The 20,763-nt window shown below is 41.5% G+C and overlaps 1 protein-coding gene across 3 annotated transcripts in view; it reads left to right on the top strand.

The window, feature by feature from the left end:
- The window catches only part of LOC145353947 (cadherin-like protein 26), a 78,102-nt gene that overhangs the window by 35,378 nt on the left and 21,961 nt on the right, over positions 1 to 20,763 (top strand). For all 3 annotated transcript variants that reach the window (XM_080204965.1, XM_080204967.1, XM_080204966.1), the window contains exons 7-11: positions 3,501 to 3,686; positions 5,532 to 5,800; positions 9,746 to 9,888; positions 12,322 to 12,555; positions 15,235 to 15,456. In XM_080204965.1, the coding sequence (XP_080061091.1) occupies positions 3,501 to 3,686; positions 5,532 to 5,800; positions 9,746 to 9,888; positions 12,322 to 12,555; positions 15,235 to 15,456 (1,054 nt within the window). The remainder of the gene's footprint in view (positions 1 to 3,500; positions 3,687 to 5,531; positions 5,801 to 9,745; positions 9,889 to 12,321; positions 12,556 to 15,234; positions 15,457 to 20,763) is intronic.

The raw sequence follows: 20,763 nt of genomic DNA, 5'->3' as shown, positions 1-20,763 counted from the left end.
CAAATTTTATATACCAGTGAGGTTGGCGAGAATGAATTACTTCTCACGGTAAAATGTAATTGCTAAATGCTGCAAGCTGTTTTTCACAGATTAAAAAGAAAAATCTGGGCTAGGAGCAGACTGATAATAGCTCCGGACACTGACATATCAGACCTTGAGACCTACAGGTGACTATGAGAAACTATCAAAACAGACAGCCATATTTCAAATTAGGTCTTTCAATTCACCTTGCCTAATTAAAATGCTTGCTGGGATTCAAAGGTTAACTAGTTTGTAGATCTTAGTGAAGCATTTTATGTTTCAGTAGCTTGATTGGAAATGAGAACAGTTGAGTTGGATAGCCATAATGAATATTTCCAAGCATGTGCGACTGATAACAGACAAATATGAGTAACAAAGTCTCTGAAAGATAGGGCAAGATTCTCCAGCCTCCCAGCCACGTGTTTCCTGCTGGCGAGAGGTGGCACATTGTTTGTTAGCGGTGGGATTCTCTGGTCCCTCTGCTCCCAATAGGAATTCCTCTCGATGTCATCCCACGCCAGCGAGAACCTGTGGGTGGGGGTGCGCTACCGGCTGGACCGGAGGATCCCACTGGCATGAATGTCAGGAGAATTCCGGCCACTATTTGAAGAGTGGAGATGAGATATTTCAACTGAGTTGTGGAACTGATCATATGGAACAGTTTAAGATGTAAGAAGGGATTATATTGTAAAGGCCTGGTTGATCTATCTTTGATCATGAAGCACATGTGAAGACTCTAGAAGCTTATGAAAAGTGCTTAGCATAAAGTTAGGCTTTTGCCCCGCGGTTTAGATAAAGAATGTGACATTCTGTTGGGTATTTTATATTTAGAGGGTCTTAATAGGACAATAATGTTCTATCAATAACACCCAGGTCCACTTCTGAGAAAGGGCATAAAAATGATGTAAAAAGATACCTGGGCCTGTCATTGTGGTCAAATTGAGTGGATGCCAGTTAAGAGTTACTTTGAGCCACTGTCCAACTGATGACTCACTCATCTTCATTTTTCAAGGCTTTTGCTTATGGGTGCTTGAGTTAAACTAAAGAGGTGAATCTGTACACATTTATGTGTAATCCAGGATTACTGTGTGACAGTGCAATCAGATACTTACTTGCAACCTCTTGCTACTCTTAAACAGTAAGAACTTATTTCAAAATGTTTGTCTCAAATTGTTTGTTGCACCTGCCTGAACTCAGTTAAATGTTGAACAAGGGAAGATATTACACCAGCTCATTAGTCAAAAGCTACCTTTAGATTAGTATCAGTTCTGATGTTCTGATGAATTAGATGATCACTAAGAAAATTTCAGTGGATTTGGACAATAATATTTAGGGGTACAACACTGCAACCTGTATTTGTCAGCTTATATCCGTTCAAAGCAGTGGAGAGCCTATTGAGTTGGATTACACTGTTAATCCTACATCACTCTGATCAAATACAGCTCTATGTAGATCACCATTCATCAACATTCAAATAATACTTCCATTTATGGTTTTACCAAAGAGATAATCAGCAATCAACTTGTCACCAGCATTAAAAAGTTTGAGAGGATAAATTTAAAATTTAGTTATAAATTGACTGCAATTGCACCACTACAGGTATAAAACTTGAAGCAGTTTGAGACTACTTCCACCAACAATCAGGCCCAATAGGGCGGCATGATGGCAAAGTGGTCAGCAGTGCTGCCTCACAGCACCAGGGACCCTGGTTCAATTCCCGGCTTGGGTGACTGTGTGGTCTACACAGTCTCCAGTGTCCAAAAGACACACTGGTTCAGTGCATGCTAAATTCTCCCTTAGTATATCCAAACAGGCACAGGAGTGTGGCAACTAGGGAATTTTCACAGTAATTCCATTGCAGTGTTAATGTAAGCCTACTTTGTGACACTAATAACTAAAGTTATAGGAACTTGACATATGATAGAATCTTACAACACAGAAGGACATGTTTACCCAGCATGTTGTTTGCCCATAGCCCTGTCTAGTTCTCCCCTTGAAGAGAAGAGTTCCAGTTCTTTTTTGAAAATTCTGAATTGAATCCACTTCCACTACCCTTTGAGACAGTGCATTCTGGACCATAAAGCCGCTGTGTAAAAAAAAGTCCTCATCTCATCTCTGACTCTTTGTTAAACCTGTGGCCCTTGGGCAGCAACCCTGTTGCCACTAGGACCAGATTTTCTTTAACTAGCAAAATTGTTTTATGATATTTAATGTCCTATTAACTTCCTTTACCCTGAGAAGAAGGCTCAGCTTTTCTAGTCTCATCATGTACTCCAGATCTTTCATTCTTACCATTTTATTAAAACCTCCTCTTTAATATCTTCACATCCTTCATAAACTATCGTTCCCAGAACTGAATATAAAATTTCCACTAAGGCCTAATTAGTGATTTATAAAGCATGAATTTCCACATTCTTCCATGCTACGGTGCTCTAATATATAAAGCCAGATATTTAACAACCATATCATAGAATCTCTATAGTGCAGAAGGAGGCCATTTGGTCAGTCGAGTCTGCACTGACAACAATCTCACCCAGGCCCTACCTGTGTAACCCCATGTATTTACCCTGCTTGTTTCTCTGGCACTGAAGGGCAACTTAGCATGGCGAATCAACCTAACCTGCACACCTTTGGAGTGTGGGAGGAAACCAGAGCACCCGGAGGAAACCCACACAGACATGGGGAGAATGTGCAAACTCCACATGAACAATCACTCAAGGCTGTAATTGAACGTGGGTCTCCGATGCTGTGAGGCAGCATTGCTAACAACTGTACTACCATCCTGCCACCCTTAAATATTTCTGTATGCTGTCCCCAGGTCTGTCTATTTCTGCAGCCCTCTTAAAATTGTCTTGTTTAGTTTATGTATTATAATTTTATAGTAATCCCAAAATGACAAACCCAAAATTTCATGTCAATGCAAGATGTATGGTATAATTTTCCTGCAATATTCCACGTTGGACATTATTTCAATGGTCAAACTTCAAAGGTTTAAATATCATTAAAATATTGCTATAAAATCACTTTCAATCACTTGCCTTGGTAATCCAGATTGATGTTGCTCTGCCTCCAAAGGGCAGAATTTACAGAATCATGGAATTGTTACAACACAGAAGGAGGCTATGCAGCACATTGTGGAAATCTGGAAATGTGCAACTCACTTCATGCTATTCTCCCACCTTCTCCCCATAACCCTGTGCATTCTTCATTAAAAAAGAGTAACTCTGCACAGTAGGAAACCCAGATGAATTGGTGCATGAATCACCATTCCAAAACTCAAAGAATCAACAATGTAAATCTAGAAATTTGGGCACCAGAGTGGTGAAGGAATTTATAATGAAAACAAACTTATTTAGACTTTAAAATCTTATATTCACACAGTTGGAATCCAAGTTATGATACAATGGAGAGTAATCAGGTGTTTGTTTCCTAATATCTATTTTTTTTTCTGCGACTATCTGATTTCCTTTTCCTTATAGGCTTCAATTAAGATTGATGAGGATGCCAATAATATAGTTATATTACGAGTAAATGTTACTGATGAAGACAATCCTCACACACCGGCCTGGAATGCAAGGTACAAAATAGTGGAAGGGAATGAATATAACAATTACAGGATTGAAACGGATCCAGAAACAAATGAGGGAATTCTCTTTCTTATAAAGGTATTGTATTTTAATTTGGGAATATTGCTTGGGCTTTTGCTGTAATATTTGAGCTTTCAGGTAAAAAAAAATGGATTGAAGTAAACATGTCACCATTATTTGTATCTTGCAAACATAAATATTTTATTTTCATTTACTGTGTCAGTGTTGTGATATATTTAACAGTTTTTCCTACATCCTTATTGTTTTCATTTTGTGTTTGTTGCATGGAAGATTGAATTAAATGTTTAGGGATCTGGGACTCAAAGTCTAATTTTTTTAGTCAATGTCTTGCCTTAAACGAACTCCAGAGGCTTCATAATTCAGCCAATCGTTTTCCCACTCTGTATCTGCACACGTACACCTTCCATATGGTCGATTGATTAGCATTTAGGATCAGGAACTCTCTCGAATTGATCTTCCTTCCTATTCCAGGACTGCTAAGGTCAGTTTCAGTGCCTTGATTACTTGCTGGATCACCTGATTATTCAAAATTCAAAATCAAATCTTTTGCCCCCAATGATTCCTGTGAGAGCAGGAAACTAAAATAAACTGCAGATCACTGAACCTGAATTGTTGATCACTGAACCTGAATTGTAGAATCACTGAACCTGAATTGTAGATCACTGAATCTGAATTGTAGATCACTGAACCTGAATTGTAGATCACTGAATCTGAATTGTAGATCACTGAACCTGAATTGTAGATCATTGAACTTGAATTTATAGCAAGCTTTAGCTTTGAGAAATGTTCTCCAGAATTCTATTGCCCTGCCTGCTGTAGAATCGGAGTGGGCGAGGGCTGATCAACAGAAATGTCCATTGTCCTCGGGTAGGAATTTCCAGTCTCACTCGAGTGAAGCTTGTAAAATCCCACCTGTTAATTTGTAACAAAATAAAGAATCCTTTTTGATTTAATTGGACATTTGGACAATAAAATCTAAGTACATCATTCTGATGCATTCTGTTTAAAGCAGACTTTGATAGATTGCTGGTTAACAATAATGTAAATAGGTATGAGGATACAATATGTAAATGCATTGAAATGTTCGATCAGCCATTATTCTATTAAATGGCAGAGCAGGCTGAATGGCCTACCCTTGTTCCTATGTTCCTAAACCACCGTAAAATGTGGATTTCCAAGTCAAGCTGGTTATTGTTCTTTCAAAATGCATTCAAAACCTGCACAAATAATTACCTAACAGTGTCACTGAAGCATAGTTAGGCACGTGTAAGTAGAATAGCTTTGTAATCGTTGTGTACTCGGGATTTACTAAATGCAATGATCAGAATTCTCTGGCCTCACCTGCAGCTGGGATTCTCCAGTCCTGCTGCAGTGAGCACAGTTTTGGCTGAGTGCCAAATTCTCCATTCTCGCTGGCAGTGATGGCAGAGTGAATAAGATTGGAGAATCTTGGACAATAAGCTTCATTGAATATGCCTTCATAACCATTGCCCAAGTCACTTTTGTGCTAGTTCTTTAAATTTCATCTCCTCTTTCCATCAAACATATATTTGTTCTATTCTTTACTATCCTGAATCCTTTATCTAACTTGTGCTCATCGAGATGAGAAATGCAGACTTTCTGAATTCAGTACAAAGTGAACTCTTGGAAAGACACTTGAGGGACTGCAATGGTTCAAGAAGGCAACTCACCACCGTCTTCTCAAATGTTGACCAACAGATTGAAAAAATGTTGATACAACCCCTAAATATTTGACAGCTCAGGAACAGCCTAAGTTTTTATTGAATTCATTAAGAATAGCCAAGATATAATGCAACTTTCCAGGTTCATTCACATTATGAAACATTTTCTGAGACATTTAAACTAGTATTCAAACTTATAATATGCTTTTGATTATTCCAGTCTTTGGATTATGAACAAGGCCCAAGGAGGAACATTAGGATAACTGTTGAAAATGAAGAGCCATTATTTACATGCCAGGAAATAAATGGCGACACATCAAAAAAGTTGCCCGACTTTACTACAGTTGTCACTGTGAAGGACAAGAATGATGCTCCTGTGTTCTTCCCTTCGATATTAACTGTCCAGGAGGTTGAAGGTCAGAAGCCTGGAAAGACACTGGGAAGGTTTAATGCTACTGATACTGATAAATTCTACAAGCATTCCATCAGGTGAAAAAACTTGTTGAACTAAGAGAACTTGCATCATGACTTTTTATATTTACATTTTAATTGTTTCATTTTGTCAAAATATTGTTATATAGTATTTGCATCTGATACAATCTAAGATTATTGTGTTACAAACAAGCGAGGGCGGGGGGTGGGGGGAAACCAATGGCTCTCCTCTTTGCCCTCTCCTCACTTGATTGCAATTGTCCTTTCTGTTTGAAAGGATATATTTGCCAGGTCAGTGGGTGGCACAGTGGTTAGCACTACTGCCTCTCAACGCCAAGACCCAGATTTAATTCCTGGCCTCTGGTAACTGTCTGTGTGGAGTTTGCATATTCTCCCTGTGTCTGTGTGGGTTTCCTCCCACAGTCCAAAGCGAGTTAGGTTGATTGGCCATGCTAAATTGCCCCCAGTGTCTGGGGAACTAGCTAGGGTAAATGCATGGGTTTATAGGGATAGGGCCTGGGTGGGACTGTTGTCGATATGGGCTGAATGGCTTCCTCCTCACTGTAGGATTCTATGACGACTATTTACGTACTGGTATCATAAAGGAATCAATGGACAGATCTTATTCAGTATAATAAAGGAAACTTTATTATGTTTAAAACAATCTCAGTAAAATAACAAAATGTGCAAAAAACACACACACACACACACACACACACACACACACACACACACACACACACACACACACACACACACACACACAGTTAAAGAGAGAACACAGGTTATGTTTAAAGTTGTATAATCTTCATCAGAAATCTTTCCTTGTACAAGATACAGATTGAGAAAGTGAGTCCATCTGATTTCATGTGAAGTTTTGTTCTCCTGAGGGGGTCAAAGAGAAATTTCCCAGAGCTCCTATCTCTTATTTAACCATATTTTTTACTTGGTTTTGTTTTATTTACTTCTCCTAGCAGGTTGCATGGCTTTGGAGTTATAGATTCTTGATGAGTTTGTGTCACTTTATGCATTTGTTGATAATTCCAACTTTGATGATGACTAACGCCCAGGGGGAAGAGTCTGCCAAAGCAAAAGCCTCGTTTGAGGCCAGTTGCAAGATAGAGTTGGACAGATAACCTGGGAAGAAATGTGCAAGTGTCACAGGGTCTGCCAGATGTGCAGACAGACTGTTTAAAAGGCACACCTTGGTGCTGTGGAACTTTGTTCAGTGGAAAAATATATACAGGTCCTCCAGCCCTTACCCCTCACACTCCCTTCACCCTTTAAACACTCCCCATGTACCATCCATGCCTCCTCATTCTCCCAAATAGCCCCTTGTGCCTCCATGCCAAGTTCTGCTCTTTCACTCATCCCCACATCTCATTATGTGCACTTGCAGACAGCTGAGACGTCTATTGGAATAACAGAACCTCTGTTTTGCCAAGGAAACAGTTTTTGTGAGACAGCTCAGGTTCTCTATTCTTTGCAGTCAATTTCACAATGTTTTCTGACATAACTTAAGTGTTTTCAGTGTTTGAAATTTGTGGTTGTTGAAACTTTAAAGGATCTGGATGATTGACACTTCTATTGGTTTGCAACGTAGACTTTTATTTCATAGGATAAACTTTTATTTTACACATACCTCTTTAGACTGCAGTGATCATTAGTTCTAGAAATTTACAGTAAGTCAATGTGCATGCAAGTGTCAGTCCAGTCACAAAGCATATCAGGGGCCAGAAGGAGTTGGTGGAAGAGTAGATCCTGCTATAGAGGATACGAGGGGGGAACTTACCTCTTAAAGGTCTTCTCATGCACATTGGGGTTCATGGCTTCTCTGAGAGGCTGCAAACCACCTTAAAAACCTGGCCCAACTGGCAGTAGAAGATACTCATCTTCGCAATGAAATCAGCCAGATTGAGAGTGTTGCATGCAGACTTCTGACAGGAAACAGCCCACAATTTTCTATGGCTTTCTGGAAAATCACACAGTAATTGGTAATTTTGGTTCTCATGTGTGGAGATACTGGTGTTGGATTGGGGTAAACACAGTGAGAAGTCTCACAACACCAGGTTAAAGTCCACCAGGTTTATCTGGTAGAAAACTGGTGTTGACAATCACCAGGCAAGACTGTTCTCTTCCTGTTGGCGAACACTTCAGTTGTCACGGGCGTTCGGCCTCTGATCTTCAGGTAAGCGTTTTCCAAGGCGGCCTTCACGACACACAACGCAGAGTCGCTGAGCAGAGAGTGATCGCCAAGTTCCGCACACATGAGGACGACCTCAACCAGGATCTTGGGTTCATGTCATACTATTTGTAGCCCCCATGACTTGCCTGGTCTTGCAGCGTCTCACTTGCTGTCCTGTCTGGAGACAATACACATCACTTTAACTTATGCTTAATGCGATCTCCACTCACATTGTCTGCATCTTTAAGACTTAATTAGCTGTAAAGACTCGCATTCTAATCTAATTCTGTAAACTGAGTGTGTGCCTTTATATGCCCTGTTTGTGATCAGAACTCCCCACTCACCTGACAAAGGGGCAGAACTCCAAAAACGAGTAGCGTTTGCTACCAAATAAACCTGTTGGACTTCTTACTGAATTTCAGTTCTGACAGGAAGCAGCCCACATTCCGGAAATGGGGTCGAGAATCCTGGAACTGGGATACGTCTGTCATTTTTAATGGTCCTCAAATCGATCCAACTTGTTGAAAATCCAAGCTCATGTTCTGAGTTTTGCAAACATGGGTTGATCTGTAGTCTGCCTATTCTGAGAAGCTGTGTGGACACAGTTTTAGATGTGATCTTCCTGTCATTGGGACATACAGTCCAGATATTTGATATTGCACTGGTACTGACATTCATATACCGTGCTTACTCATTTGTGCAATAGGCAGAATGTATTTTTAACTTGACAGCAACATCCCATTAGTGGAAAACATCACTCGTGTTGCCATTGCATAATAGGAGTGTGGAATGGCTAGTTTCCTCTGTTGCTGAAAGTTTTGAGATATATTTTACTCTTCCAGAATAATCTGAGATAGACTAGGTACTTTTCAGGTCTGAAAGCAGCAGCCGTATTAAGAGTTTTGTTTCTGTCCTGACGGATGCGCAATGAAAAGCTCTGACTGCATGTCTGTTTTTTTTCAGTAAAACTTTGGCAGCATTTGCATGGCACTGGCATCTGCCTGGCTATATGGAAGACTGTCTAATATGTCCTAGCCCCTAAAAAGACAGGATAAATGTAATCTAGCCAATTACTGTCTGGTTCCTTCAACAGCACCTTTCAACACTCAACCGCTCCTTCAACAGTTTCTTCCATGTCCCCAACCTCTTCCTTCGAGAGCACTTCCCAAACTCACTACCTGTACCATCTAGAAGGACAAGGGCAGCGGAAGTATAGGAACATTACCACCTCCAAGTCACTCACCATCCTGACTTGAAAATATATCACCATTCCTTCATGGTTGCTGGGTCAAAATACTGGAACTCCTGCCCCAACAGCACTGTGAGTGTACCCACATCTGAGGGACTGCAACAGTTCAAGAAGGCAGTTCATCACCACCTTCTCAAAGGCAATTAGAACAAGGTAATTCATGTTGGCCTGGACAGCAACAGCCATATCCCACCCAATAAAAGAAGTTGGATTATCTCTATCTTGTCTTATGAGTCATCTTGATTCAGAAAACATGGTAATATAAATAAAAAAGAACACTGGCATTCATCAGCAAAGTCATGGAAGGAATTATCAACATGTGACACAGATACTAAATTACTAATAAGCTATAACACTGGAGCCACAAAATCTCCTGGGAGATGTGAAAAAACCAAAGTAAAACTGAGGGCAAGAAGGGGAAAAAAAATCCAGAGGATTCCTCTCTGAAGGCCTCAGACAAACCTAGTGTAGAAGATCCAGTTGTAATGTGTAAAAATACATGGTGATTTATCAGTGATTAAGAATTCAAATTCTTGAATAACCCCTCATGTGTCTTTTTGTTTGAAAGATATGTAAAAGCATCTGACCCAGCTGAATGGATGTCTGTAGATTCTAGCACCGGTGTTGTTACAACAGTGAAAACACTGGATCGAGAATCACCGTATGTGAATAACAGTGTTTATACATTTACTGTCTATGCGATTGAGGAAGGTAAGTCTTCTCTCAAAAAGATGAATTTAACACTTACACGTTGGGCATTTTTTGGACAGCACTGTGGATGTACCTACCCTTCAGGGACTGCAGCGGTTCAAGAAGGCAGCTCACCACCACCAAAGGATGAGGAATGAATGCTGGCCTAGTCAATAGCGCCCATGTTTCATAAATTAATCTTAAGATCCATACTGCTGACATTATTACGGACAACAGTTGAGCTAATGGAAGGATACGCATAGGGAGTAAAATTGATCCTTTGGGAAGAACGTTGTGGATTTTCTCGACATGAAAGGTTGTGATGGGAATATAGAACCAAAGGAAGTCAGGCCTCTGGAGTAGAAATGAACCATTTTGATTTATATTTATACTTCAATTTTGCAATTAAGATAAATCTAGCAGATTGTATCCATGTTGTCTGCTAGTCCTGTTTACTGGGTCAGAGTTTGATTCCTTGAGACTTGCAGGGTTTCTGTGCTGCAGTCATAGAATGCAGCAAGAAAGTGAACTCAATTCTCATCACACCGTGGAGGTGGGACAGAAGGCAGATACACCTCATTGACCAACGTAGTGACTTACCCAGACAATCCCACCTCTCACCCATTTTGGTGGAGGAATTATTTGTGGCTTGCAGCAGCATATCTGAAAATGGTGGGTTGTCGATCGAGGATGCATAGGAGCTAACTGAGAGCTCAGTGAAGGAAAAAATGAGATATTGGATATCCATGGAGAGGAGGCAGCAATACAGCACAGAACTAGTGATAGAGGACTGCGAGGAATAAAAGGAGCAGAGAGCACTCCATGCATTGACAGAAAGTGGCTATTGCATAAGCAGAACTCAATGAGCGTTTACTCTACAGACACTCGGGCGATTTGGAGGGTGGCTGATAGGGGTGGGGGGGGCGGTGCTTGTGAAGTCTTGGAGGAGGGTGACTGGGTGGTGGGCACCTACAGGAGATAGTGGTGCATACAGGGGTATCTTGGCAGCTATGACAGTGCAGTTGGTGGCAATGATGCCACTCCTGGACATGTGGTTCACTTACTCAGAGTTAGCATTGAACAACAGTGAGGATCGGCAACTCCAATGCAGCCCTTTGGCTCCAAGGGATGCAGAGATGGTGCCCGAATGGCAGGAAGGGTACAGAGAGAATGTGCTCACTATAGGGTCTGCCACTAAAGAATCAGCATCCTGCGCATGTCACAGCATCTATGCCACCAGAGTCTGCAATCATTAATGCAGATGCTGATTTCTGTGTCCTTTTGGAGGAGAACCTCTGACAGCGGGCACACCTTACCAGCAGCAGCAAAATTGACAGTGGCACTGAACTTCTTTGCTTTTGGGTCATTTCAAAGGGTGGTAACAGACTTGCTAGTCCGTTAATGCTTAAGAAGAGTGTGGCAGTGAAAAGAAAAAAGGCACTTCAGTACGTAGTTAATCTCTTCCCACCTATAAATCTCTTCAGGATTTTGAAATATGCCTTGAGCAAAATAGTGAGCTGTTTTGCAATAATTTGTTTCAACTTCTCCAGGACTACTGCCTGAGACCAAACCACACCGTTCACACCCTCGGTGTTATATTTCATACAGAGTTGAGCTGTGACTTCATATTCCCACCATCTCACAGAACGTCAATTTCCATCTCGTGACATCGCCCACCTTCACCACAATCTCAGTTTATCTACTGCTGAAGGCTTCATTTGGGCCTTTGTTACCATGGGACTTGACTATTCCAGGGCAGTCCAGTCTCCCATATTCTACCCTCTATATACCTAAAGCCATATCAAATTCTGCTGCCCGTGCCCTTATTTACATTCTTCTCAGTGACCTACATTGCAGTCAAACAACGCATTGATTTTAAAGTTCACATCCTTGTTCTCAAGTACGTCTGTGGCCTAACTCTTCCCTATTTCTGTAATCATCTCTGGCTCCAAAGCCCTCCAGATGCAGATACTCATTTAATTCCAGTCTCTTGAGCATCCTCAATTTTAATTGCTCCAACATTAGTGGTTGTGTCTTCAGTTGCCTAGCACCTATCATTTTGGAATTTCCTCCCTAAAACTCTCTGGAGTCCTCACTTTCCTGCTTCAAGATACTTCTTTAAACTGATCTGTCTGACCAAGTTTTTGATGAGCAGGCTTCATATTTTCTTACGTGGTGAAGTATCATGTTTTGTTTTACAATGCTCCTATGAAACTCTTTGGAACATTCTATGACCTTAAAGACTCGGTTTAAATGTAAATTGTTTTGTTGTTCAAATTACAGCTTTTCTGAGTAATTCTTTGCATTTTACATCCACTTTATATCTTAGAGGCTGTCGTGGGGATTAACATCTCCCATACTCAGCTAAATGGTTACAGAACAATTACTCTGCCCAAAAAATAAAAATGTGAATGAAGACTTTTTGGATTGACATCCATTTCTTGTTTACTACAGGTGAAGATCCCACCACAGGAACTGGCACGATGCATCTTTCTCTGGTCGATATTAATGACAATCAACCTTATCTTCTTGAATCATCCCAAGAGATGTGCGATGATGGTGAAGTCAAATTTATAACCATTACAGCACAAGACAATGACCTGGATCCTTTCAGTGGTCCCTTCACATTTGAACTATTAGACAATGAACAACATATAACGGACAAATGGAAATTAGGCAAAGCAACAGGTATATATCAATAAATCAACCTATAATTATTTATTCTCTTTAAATGGGATGAATGGATATTGAAAGGAGAACAGAAAATGCTGGAAATACTTGGTAAAGGCAGCATTTCCAAAAGTCATTGTGCTGAAGCGTACTGATTGGGTAGGCAGCCCAACATTGGAGGGAATGTGTGTTGTCGACGCTATAGTGGGCCGTGGGACCCCCCCCCAGAACTTTGCAGGCAACAACCAATGAGGTTGCCTGTTGGCGCTGTCCCATTAGCCAGTCCCCTGTAGCATGTGGGCTCAGTGGCAGGGCCTACAACACAGTAGTCTCAGCAGCGCCACCAGGAGCGGTGGCCACTGCTCAGACAGGCAGGGGCCCTTTGATCCTGCAGAGGTAGGCCGAGGACAAACCCCTCTGGGTTTTCTGCTGGGGCAGTGGGGGCTGCTTTCCGCTGCTTCCATCTTCTCAGGGCTGCCTCCATTTTGTTGGCAGCCTCCTCATGCAGCAGTAGGTGATTGCCCGCAGTTGGTAAAATGCCAATGGCGCAATAAGATAGGTCCCTAAATGGGTCTCTATTTAAGGAAATTGATTGATTGGCTCCCTGAGGCAGGCATGCTGTCTGTTTCCAGTCCTGCTCTTGATAATGTGCTCTGATGGAGCAACCCCACGCCTCGCTATTTTTCTGGTTCCCTCTGCGAGCTGGTAAAATTCAGCCTGTATCATCATAATGGCACAAGTAGGCCACTCAACCCATTGAGTCCACACCGGTTCTCCGCAGAGCAATCCAATCAGTCCTGTACCTCTGCATTTTGAGAGGGTAACAGGTAAATGAATATTCCAGTTTTTCAGCATCTGCAGTGTATTTTCTTTTGGTTGAAACATTTTTCAATTGTCATCCAGTGAAAAGTGGAACAGCTCCTGTGTGGTGAGGCTTTGTCACCTCTTCATTTAGCACCAATGATGATTAATCAGGTAAAGCTAACTTGCGTAGCTAACATTAATCCCCACAAACTGAGTGCCAGTCAGAAAGTAAAGATGATGGCCAGAATTTTATACTCCCAGCCTGCTGGAACAGGAAGGGGCAGATCATGGAAAGGTCTGTTACATAAACATAAGAACATAAGAAATAGGAGCAGGAGTAGGCCATCTAGCCCTTCGAGCCTGCCCCGCCATTCAATAAGATCATGGCTGATCTGAAGTGGATCAGTTCCACTTTCCCGCTTTCTCCCCATAACCCTTAATTCCCTTGTCTGTCAAAAGCCTATCTACCCGTGATTTAAATATGTTTAGCGAAGTAGCCTCCACCACTTCAAACAGCAGAGAATTCCAGAGATTCACCACCCTTTGAGTGAAGAAGTTCCTCCTCAACTCCGATCTAAACTGCAGCTCCCCCCCGCTTATCTTGAGACTGTGCCCTCGAGTCCTGCTATCCTTTCTAAGCGGGAAGAATCTCTCTACCTCTACCCTATCTATCCCTTTCATTATCTTATACGTGCCTATAAGATCCCCCCTCATCCTTCTAAATTCCAACGAGTACAGACCCAGTCTATTTAGTCTTTCTTCATAGTCTAACCCCCTCATCTCCGGTATCAGCCTAGTGAATCTCCTCTGCACTCCCTCCAAGGCCAATATATCCTTCCGCAAGTGCAGTGACCAAAACTGCACACAGTACTCCAGCTGCAGCCTCACCAGTACCCTGTACAGCTGCAGCAAGACTTCACTACTTTTATATTCTATCCCCCTCGCTATAAAGGCCAACATTCCATTCGCCTTCTTGATCACGTGCCGCCCTACAGACTGGGTTTTTGCAACTCATGCACAAGGACCCCCAGGTCCCTCTGCACCGTAGCATGCTGCAGCTTTTCGCCTTTTAAATAATAATCCCTCCTACTATTATTTCTGCCAAAGTGGATAACCTCACACTTGCCAACATTATACTTCATCTGCCAGGTCCTCACCCACTTGCTTAGCCTATCCAGATCCCTCTGCAGACTTTCCACACCCTCCACGCAATTTGCTTTTCCACTCATCTTCGTGTCATGGAACTTTACGGTTTTGGGACAAGTGAGGCTTCCGTCCAATGAATGGAATTTTCCTCCCTCTTTGCAGAGTGTTTCACAGTGACAGGGGATGGGGTTTCCCATTCAACACACCCCTCGCTGCCAGGAAGCCCATGATGGGTGTGTGCCATCAACGGGACCTGTAAGATCCCATTGGTGTAAATGCCATCAAGATTTCAGTGACATATATAACCAAAGCATTTTTATCACTTTTCAAAAAGTTTGCAATTAAGTCATCTGTTACCTTGCTGCACGAAAGAATAAGTAATAAGAATGTTTAAACTATATTACCACCTTGTCAGTCTCCTTACATTAGTTTTAGAAGTGGCACTGTGGTTCACTGCTGCCTCACAGTGCCAGGTTCCAATCACTATTGGTTTGGAGTTTGCATATTCTCACTGTGTCTGTGTGGGTTTCCTCCGGGTGCTCTGGTTTTCTCCCACACTCCAAAGATGTGCAGTTTAGGTTGATTGGCCATGTTAAATTGTCGCTTGGTGTCAGAGCAAATACGTGGGGTTACGGGGGTAGGGCCTGGGTTGGATTGTTTTTGGTGCAGGATTGATGGGCCAAATGGCCTCCCTCTGCACTGTATGTATGGATGTATGGATTTTCATTTGGTACTCTGTTGTGCCAGGCAACACTGTTCAGCTTGTGAGGAAAAAGACGATTCCCGTTGGAAAATACATTGTGCCTCTCAAAATCCAAGATAGGCAGGGGTTTACCCAGGAAACGTCTTTGAATCTGTGCATCTGCCATTGTCTTGATGGAAAAACATGCCCTGTTCCAAAGCCTGCAACAACTATCTTATCAGGAGCTGCAATTGGATTGCTGTTTGCTGGTTTATTACTCTTCCTCCGTAAGTACACGCTGCAACACAATCTCATGTGGTACATTCTTACATTCAGTTAAAAAAAGAATTTGTATCATTCAGAGATTTCCAACTACCTGGTTGGTGCAGGATTGAAGGGCCAAAGGGTCTATTCCTGTGCTGTAATTTGCTTTGTTCTTTGTTCTACCTGCACTTATGTGGAGATTTAATACCTTCAAAGCTAAGGCAGTGAATTTCATATTCAAGAGGATATATGTCATAAACGTACATGTTGAAGTGATCCATCATTAAAACCTACTTCAGTTTATAGAAGTAGTGAGAACTAAAAGCTTTATGTACAAACAAGACATACATGTATGTCAAAATCATGTGGTCTGATATCAGAGTATGAACATGTTAACAAATTCATATGAAATAACTTCGAAATTGCTTAATGTCATTGAATCATAGGATGTTTCAGTGTAGGAGGAGGCCACTCAGCCCATTATGCTTGTGCAGGTTCTGAGAAAGGGTAGTCATGATTAGCCCCATTTATCGCTAACCCTGTAAGCTCCCCATCCTCACGTACTTGTGTAATCACTTGTAAAATCAGCTTCCATGGTCGATTCATATTCAGTGATCTTTTCAGCGAAAAATTCTCACCAACCCCCATCCACCACTGTTTTTTTTATCAGTTATCTTGAATTTATGACCTTTGGTTCTTGATATTCTTTTAAATATTAATGGTTAAAAATTTCAAATTTTCTTATTCCTAAAAGCAAATTGTTAAATTCACCCCTGGATGGCAGCTTACTCCAAATTTCTCAAATTTTCATTAATTAAGGCACAACAAGGTTCTATTTTGAAAATAGTCTACGACTAAATTTTATGGGGGTGCGGGGGAGGGGTGTATTGCTCATTCCCCCAGAGGAAATGTCGGATGTCAGGCTGACCCATGTTCTGTAATTGTGCCATCCTGGGTGGCATGGTGGCACATTGGTTAGCACTGCTGACTCATAGTGCCAGGTTCAATTCCGCCTATGGGTGACTGCCTGTGTGGAGTTTGCACATTCTCCTCATGTCTGCGTGGGTTTTCTCCAGATGCTTCGGTTTCCTCCCACATGCCAAAGATGTGCGGGTTAGGTTGATTGGCCATGCTAAATTGCTCCTTAGTGTCAGGGGGATTCGCAGGGTAAATGTGGGGTTATGGGATATTGCCTGAATGGGATTGTTGGCATTGTAGGCTCAATGGGCTGAAGGGCCTCCTTCTGCACTGTAGAGATTTGTTGATCCTATGTAACAATAAACTGCTGTGGGGAGAGTGAACAAGGTGAGAATAACTGGTCAGCCTGAGTATCTGACAGTTCGAGCAATCCCAGCAATGTCCCCAGCAATGTCAGAAGTAGTAGTGGCTGCTGTTGAGACTGTAAGCAACCCAGGGATGATGACAACCATGGCCTTGGGACCCAGGTTAGTCTGAGAGTTTGGATGGAGAAGGATTGGTGAGATTAGAAGGGGAGTAAGGGGGCAGGTTTGGGACCCCAGTTGGGAAGGAACAAAGTTCATCGCCTTGGAGCAGATTTCCCCCATTTGCACTGGACAGCCCCTAAAGGCCATAGCCCTTTTCTTCCCTCCTTTAAGTAGTTTGCTTAACAAAACTGTCTGCCCACTCCTGTCCACATGCCCATGTATTATTGCATGGGCAGAGCCTATTATTCAGATCAACTGGCTTGGGAAAAAGCTCAGTTGACCATTAAATATTAATTTTACCATGTCAGGTGGGCTACCAATTTTATTATGGGGGAATAGCTTGGGGGAGTGGGTAGTAAGGTGGTGGGCTTGCCACCCGCTGTATTTTACATCCACCTTTCTCCTAAAAACACATCCTTCACAGGAGCGTAAAATCCAGCCCCGATTGTGAAGTATTTTTCCAGCATGCCCTGTTAGATGTCATCCACTATCTTTGTGACTTCCTTAAAAAAAGTTACTTTATATATAATTTGTTTTTTTCTAGAAGCCATGTTGTGAATTTCTAATAGTGTCTTTTCTTTCCCGGTTATCAAAAAATGGCATTCTTTATGAAAGCTTTGAGCTGCTTCCCAATAATGGATATCCAGTTAGGTAGTCCTATAGTTCCCTTGCTTTGGTTTGCCTCTTTTTCAACACGTGAACCTAACTGGACTAGATTCCAGCCTTTGAGATCCCTGATTCTATTGCATGATCAAAGGGTCTCTTCAGACCATGGTGGGGATTCTCCAACCTCATTTACTCCACCACTGCTGCCAACAAGGACAGGGAATTTGACGCTCAGCTAAAACTCCATTCTCTGCAATGGGAGAATCCTAGCTGAAGGCGGTATCGGAGAGTTCCAGAGGGATTTTGCTGACTATTGTATTTGCTAAAGTGAACACTGATAATGTAGAGAATGGAACATTTTCCCTTGGTACTGACTACAAGATCAACCCAACTTGGATCGGTATTGATGAGAATGTAGTATAGAGCAAAGAAGTCAGAGAACTTTCAACAATACCAATATGATGGTTCATTGTTTAATTTTTTTTTGTTGAAGATTAACAAGTTGGTAATTATCAATAGGAATTTTTGGAATTCTTTCACATGCATGTACACAGTGACAATGTAAGAAATATAGGTGCCTTTAAGAATACACCAGGGGTGGAATTTTCCCACTGTGCCTGCTGTGGGAATCGTAGTGGGCGGGATGGACCATGCATAGATCCATTGATCTCGGCGGGATTATCCGGTCTTGGGGTGAGTGTGGCCAGAAAATCCTCGCAGGTCTTGGTCTCAGTGTGAATTAAAAGCAGGTGAAAAGCATTGAAGCTCACATTTATCTATTCTGTCTACATAAAAATAAGATAATTCTATCTTTTAGCCTTGTCCTAAGCTTTTAAACCTATGCTATGACTCTTACAAACTCTGTAACACTGCCTGATTTCAATCCCTTACGTTCTATATCCTCTCCTTTCCTTCTCCCCTATGTACTCTATGAACGGTATGTTTGGTTTGTATAGCACACAAGAAACAATACTTTTCACTGTATCCCAATACATGTGACAATAATAAACCAAAGCAACTAAATCCAAATCAAATTTAAGAGCTAAATGTCCTTCCAGGGTGGATGCTTTCTAGATAGGGGGAGGATTGAGAAGGGAAGAGTGGAAAGTAGCATTCATAATAAACTCTAGTATTAGAATAAAACAGTTGTGAATCATCAGAGTGCCTCCTGCTACTGAATTCAGTCATGGATATTCACCTGTAAAACATACAGAAGCTATGCAAACTGATTACATGAACAATCAGAAATGAGAGTACATCTTACTTTGAATAATGTTTATACAACATGGACTTTCTTGATATTTAGCCAGGAATCTATTATTTATGCAGTGTCGCTAGAGTAGAACATAATGCGCAATGAAAGGTCAGAGTTTATCTTCTCAAACATGAATGAACCAATTGAAGAGAGCATGTTGGCTTTAAATATTTTGAATTTGTTGATCTTGTATTTTTGATGGGAAACAGGCTAGACCTTATTTTCTTTTAAATTCTAGTAATGCACTGTTCCTTATTTTTTTTAAAGTTATGGATTTAAAGTTTCAACTTCAAGGTAATACTTTTGTCCAGAACCCCCTTGTCTAAATAAATACAACACGGAACTGGGGGTGGGCAACTTTATACTCATAGTCTGTGTTCAAACAAAGCAGGAAAGTGCTTTATTGCTCAAGTCGTATCTTGCCAGAATAGTCCTCTTTAGGAGGCAATTATGTTAATCCATGAACACAGAATGCACAGAGTGGGAGGCTGAGAGTCAAAAGTTTAAAGGGAAGAATTTATTTTCCCTGCATGTTAACTGGTGAGATGATTGCATTGGATTTACCTTTTATAGGTTGTCGATAGAAGAAGTGGGATCTTAACAGGTCCATGGAGCTTCAATACACTCCATTCTGTTTGAGGTGGAACCTAGAGCTCTGGAATTATGCTGCTAGTTTGACACTGGAGGAAAATGGTGTAAATACAACCTTAGATGCTAAATAAGAATACATTTCTGTGCATTCTCTTACAGAGTGATATTGCCTACTGAAAATCAATGAGCCAGTATGGGAGTGGTTACATATTTATTGAAGAAATGTTTAAAAAGCTAGGTGCATTAATGACTAAAATGGAGATTGAACTGAGATTTGTCCTTCCTGAAATAATCCTTATCCAACAGTGGTTCTAGTAAACCAGGAAATGTGCTTTATGATGAAGTCAGAGACAATGAATTGAGTAAAGTACTCAGTCGTTCCTTGTATTTCAAGGAGTTCAGTCCTTTGTTTCAGCATGCAATATTCATAGTCACAGTGGCATATATTGTCTACTGCAAAATCATTCTTTTTATTCCCAACACAAATTATTTGTGACAGTCTAGCGCTTACAATATCAGAATGATTTAGCCTTCATAAGAAAATCCTTGTTTTTTTGAATCTCACCATGGCTTTGTCCCCTCCCTATCTCTGTAAACTCTACTAGTCTCATGGCCCTCTGAGATATCTCTGCTCATCTAATTCTGGCCACTGAGTTTTCCTGATTTTAATTGCCGCACCATTGGTGGCTGTGCCATTAGTTGCTTATAGCCTAAACTCTGGAGTTCACTTCCAACACCCCTCTGCCTCATTTTCCTCCTTTAAAGCACTCCTTAAACCCTATCACTTTTGATCAGCTTATCTAATATTTACATAGAACACAGAACACGACAGGTCCTTTGGCCTCGATGTTGTGCTGAGCTTTATCTGAAACCAAGATCAAGCTATCCCACTCCCTATCATTCTGGTGTGCTTCAAGTGCCTCTCCAATAACTGCTTAGAAGTTCCTAAAGTGTCCGACTCCGCTATCACACAGGCAGTCTATTCCACACACCAATCACTCTCTGAGTTAAGAACCTACCTTGGACATCCCTCCTATATCTCCCACCATGAACCTTATAGTTATGCCCCCTCATAACAGCTACATCCACCCGAGGAAAGAGTCTCTGAACGTCCACACTATCTATCCCCCTCATCATCTTACAAAATGCTATAAAGTCGCCTCTTATCCTCCTCCGCTCTGAAGAGAAAATCCCTAGCTCAACCTTTCCTCATAAGACCTACCCTCTAAACCAGGCAGCATCCTGGTAAATCTCCTCTGCACTCTCTCCAACGCTTCCACATCCCTCTCATAGTGAGGTGACTAGAACTGCACACAATATTCCAAATGCGGTCTGACCAAGGTCCTACACAGTTGCAGCATAACCCCATGGCTCTTAAACCCTAACCCACTGTTAATAAATGTTAACACACTATAAGCCTTCTTCACGGCTCT

The sequence above is a fragment of the Carcharhinus amblyrhynchos genome, chromosome 16 (genome assembly GCF_965287045.1).
Source record: "Carcharhinus amblyrhynchos chromosome 16, sCarAmb.v2.hapA, whole genome shotgun sequence".
Taxonomy (NCBI): domain Eukaryota; kingdom Metazoa; phylum Chordata; class Chondrichthyes; order Carcharhiniformes; family Carcharhinidae; genus Carcharhinus; species Carcharhinus amblyrhynchos.
Note: the sequence above shows the minus strand (reverse complement) of the source record. Positions and strands in the feature narration are given on the sequence as shown.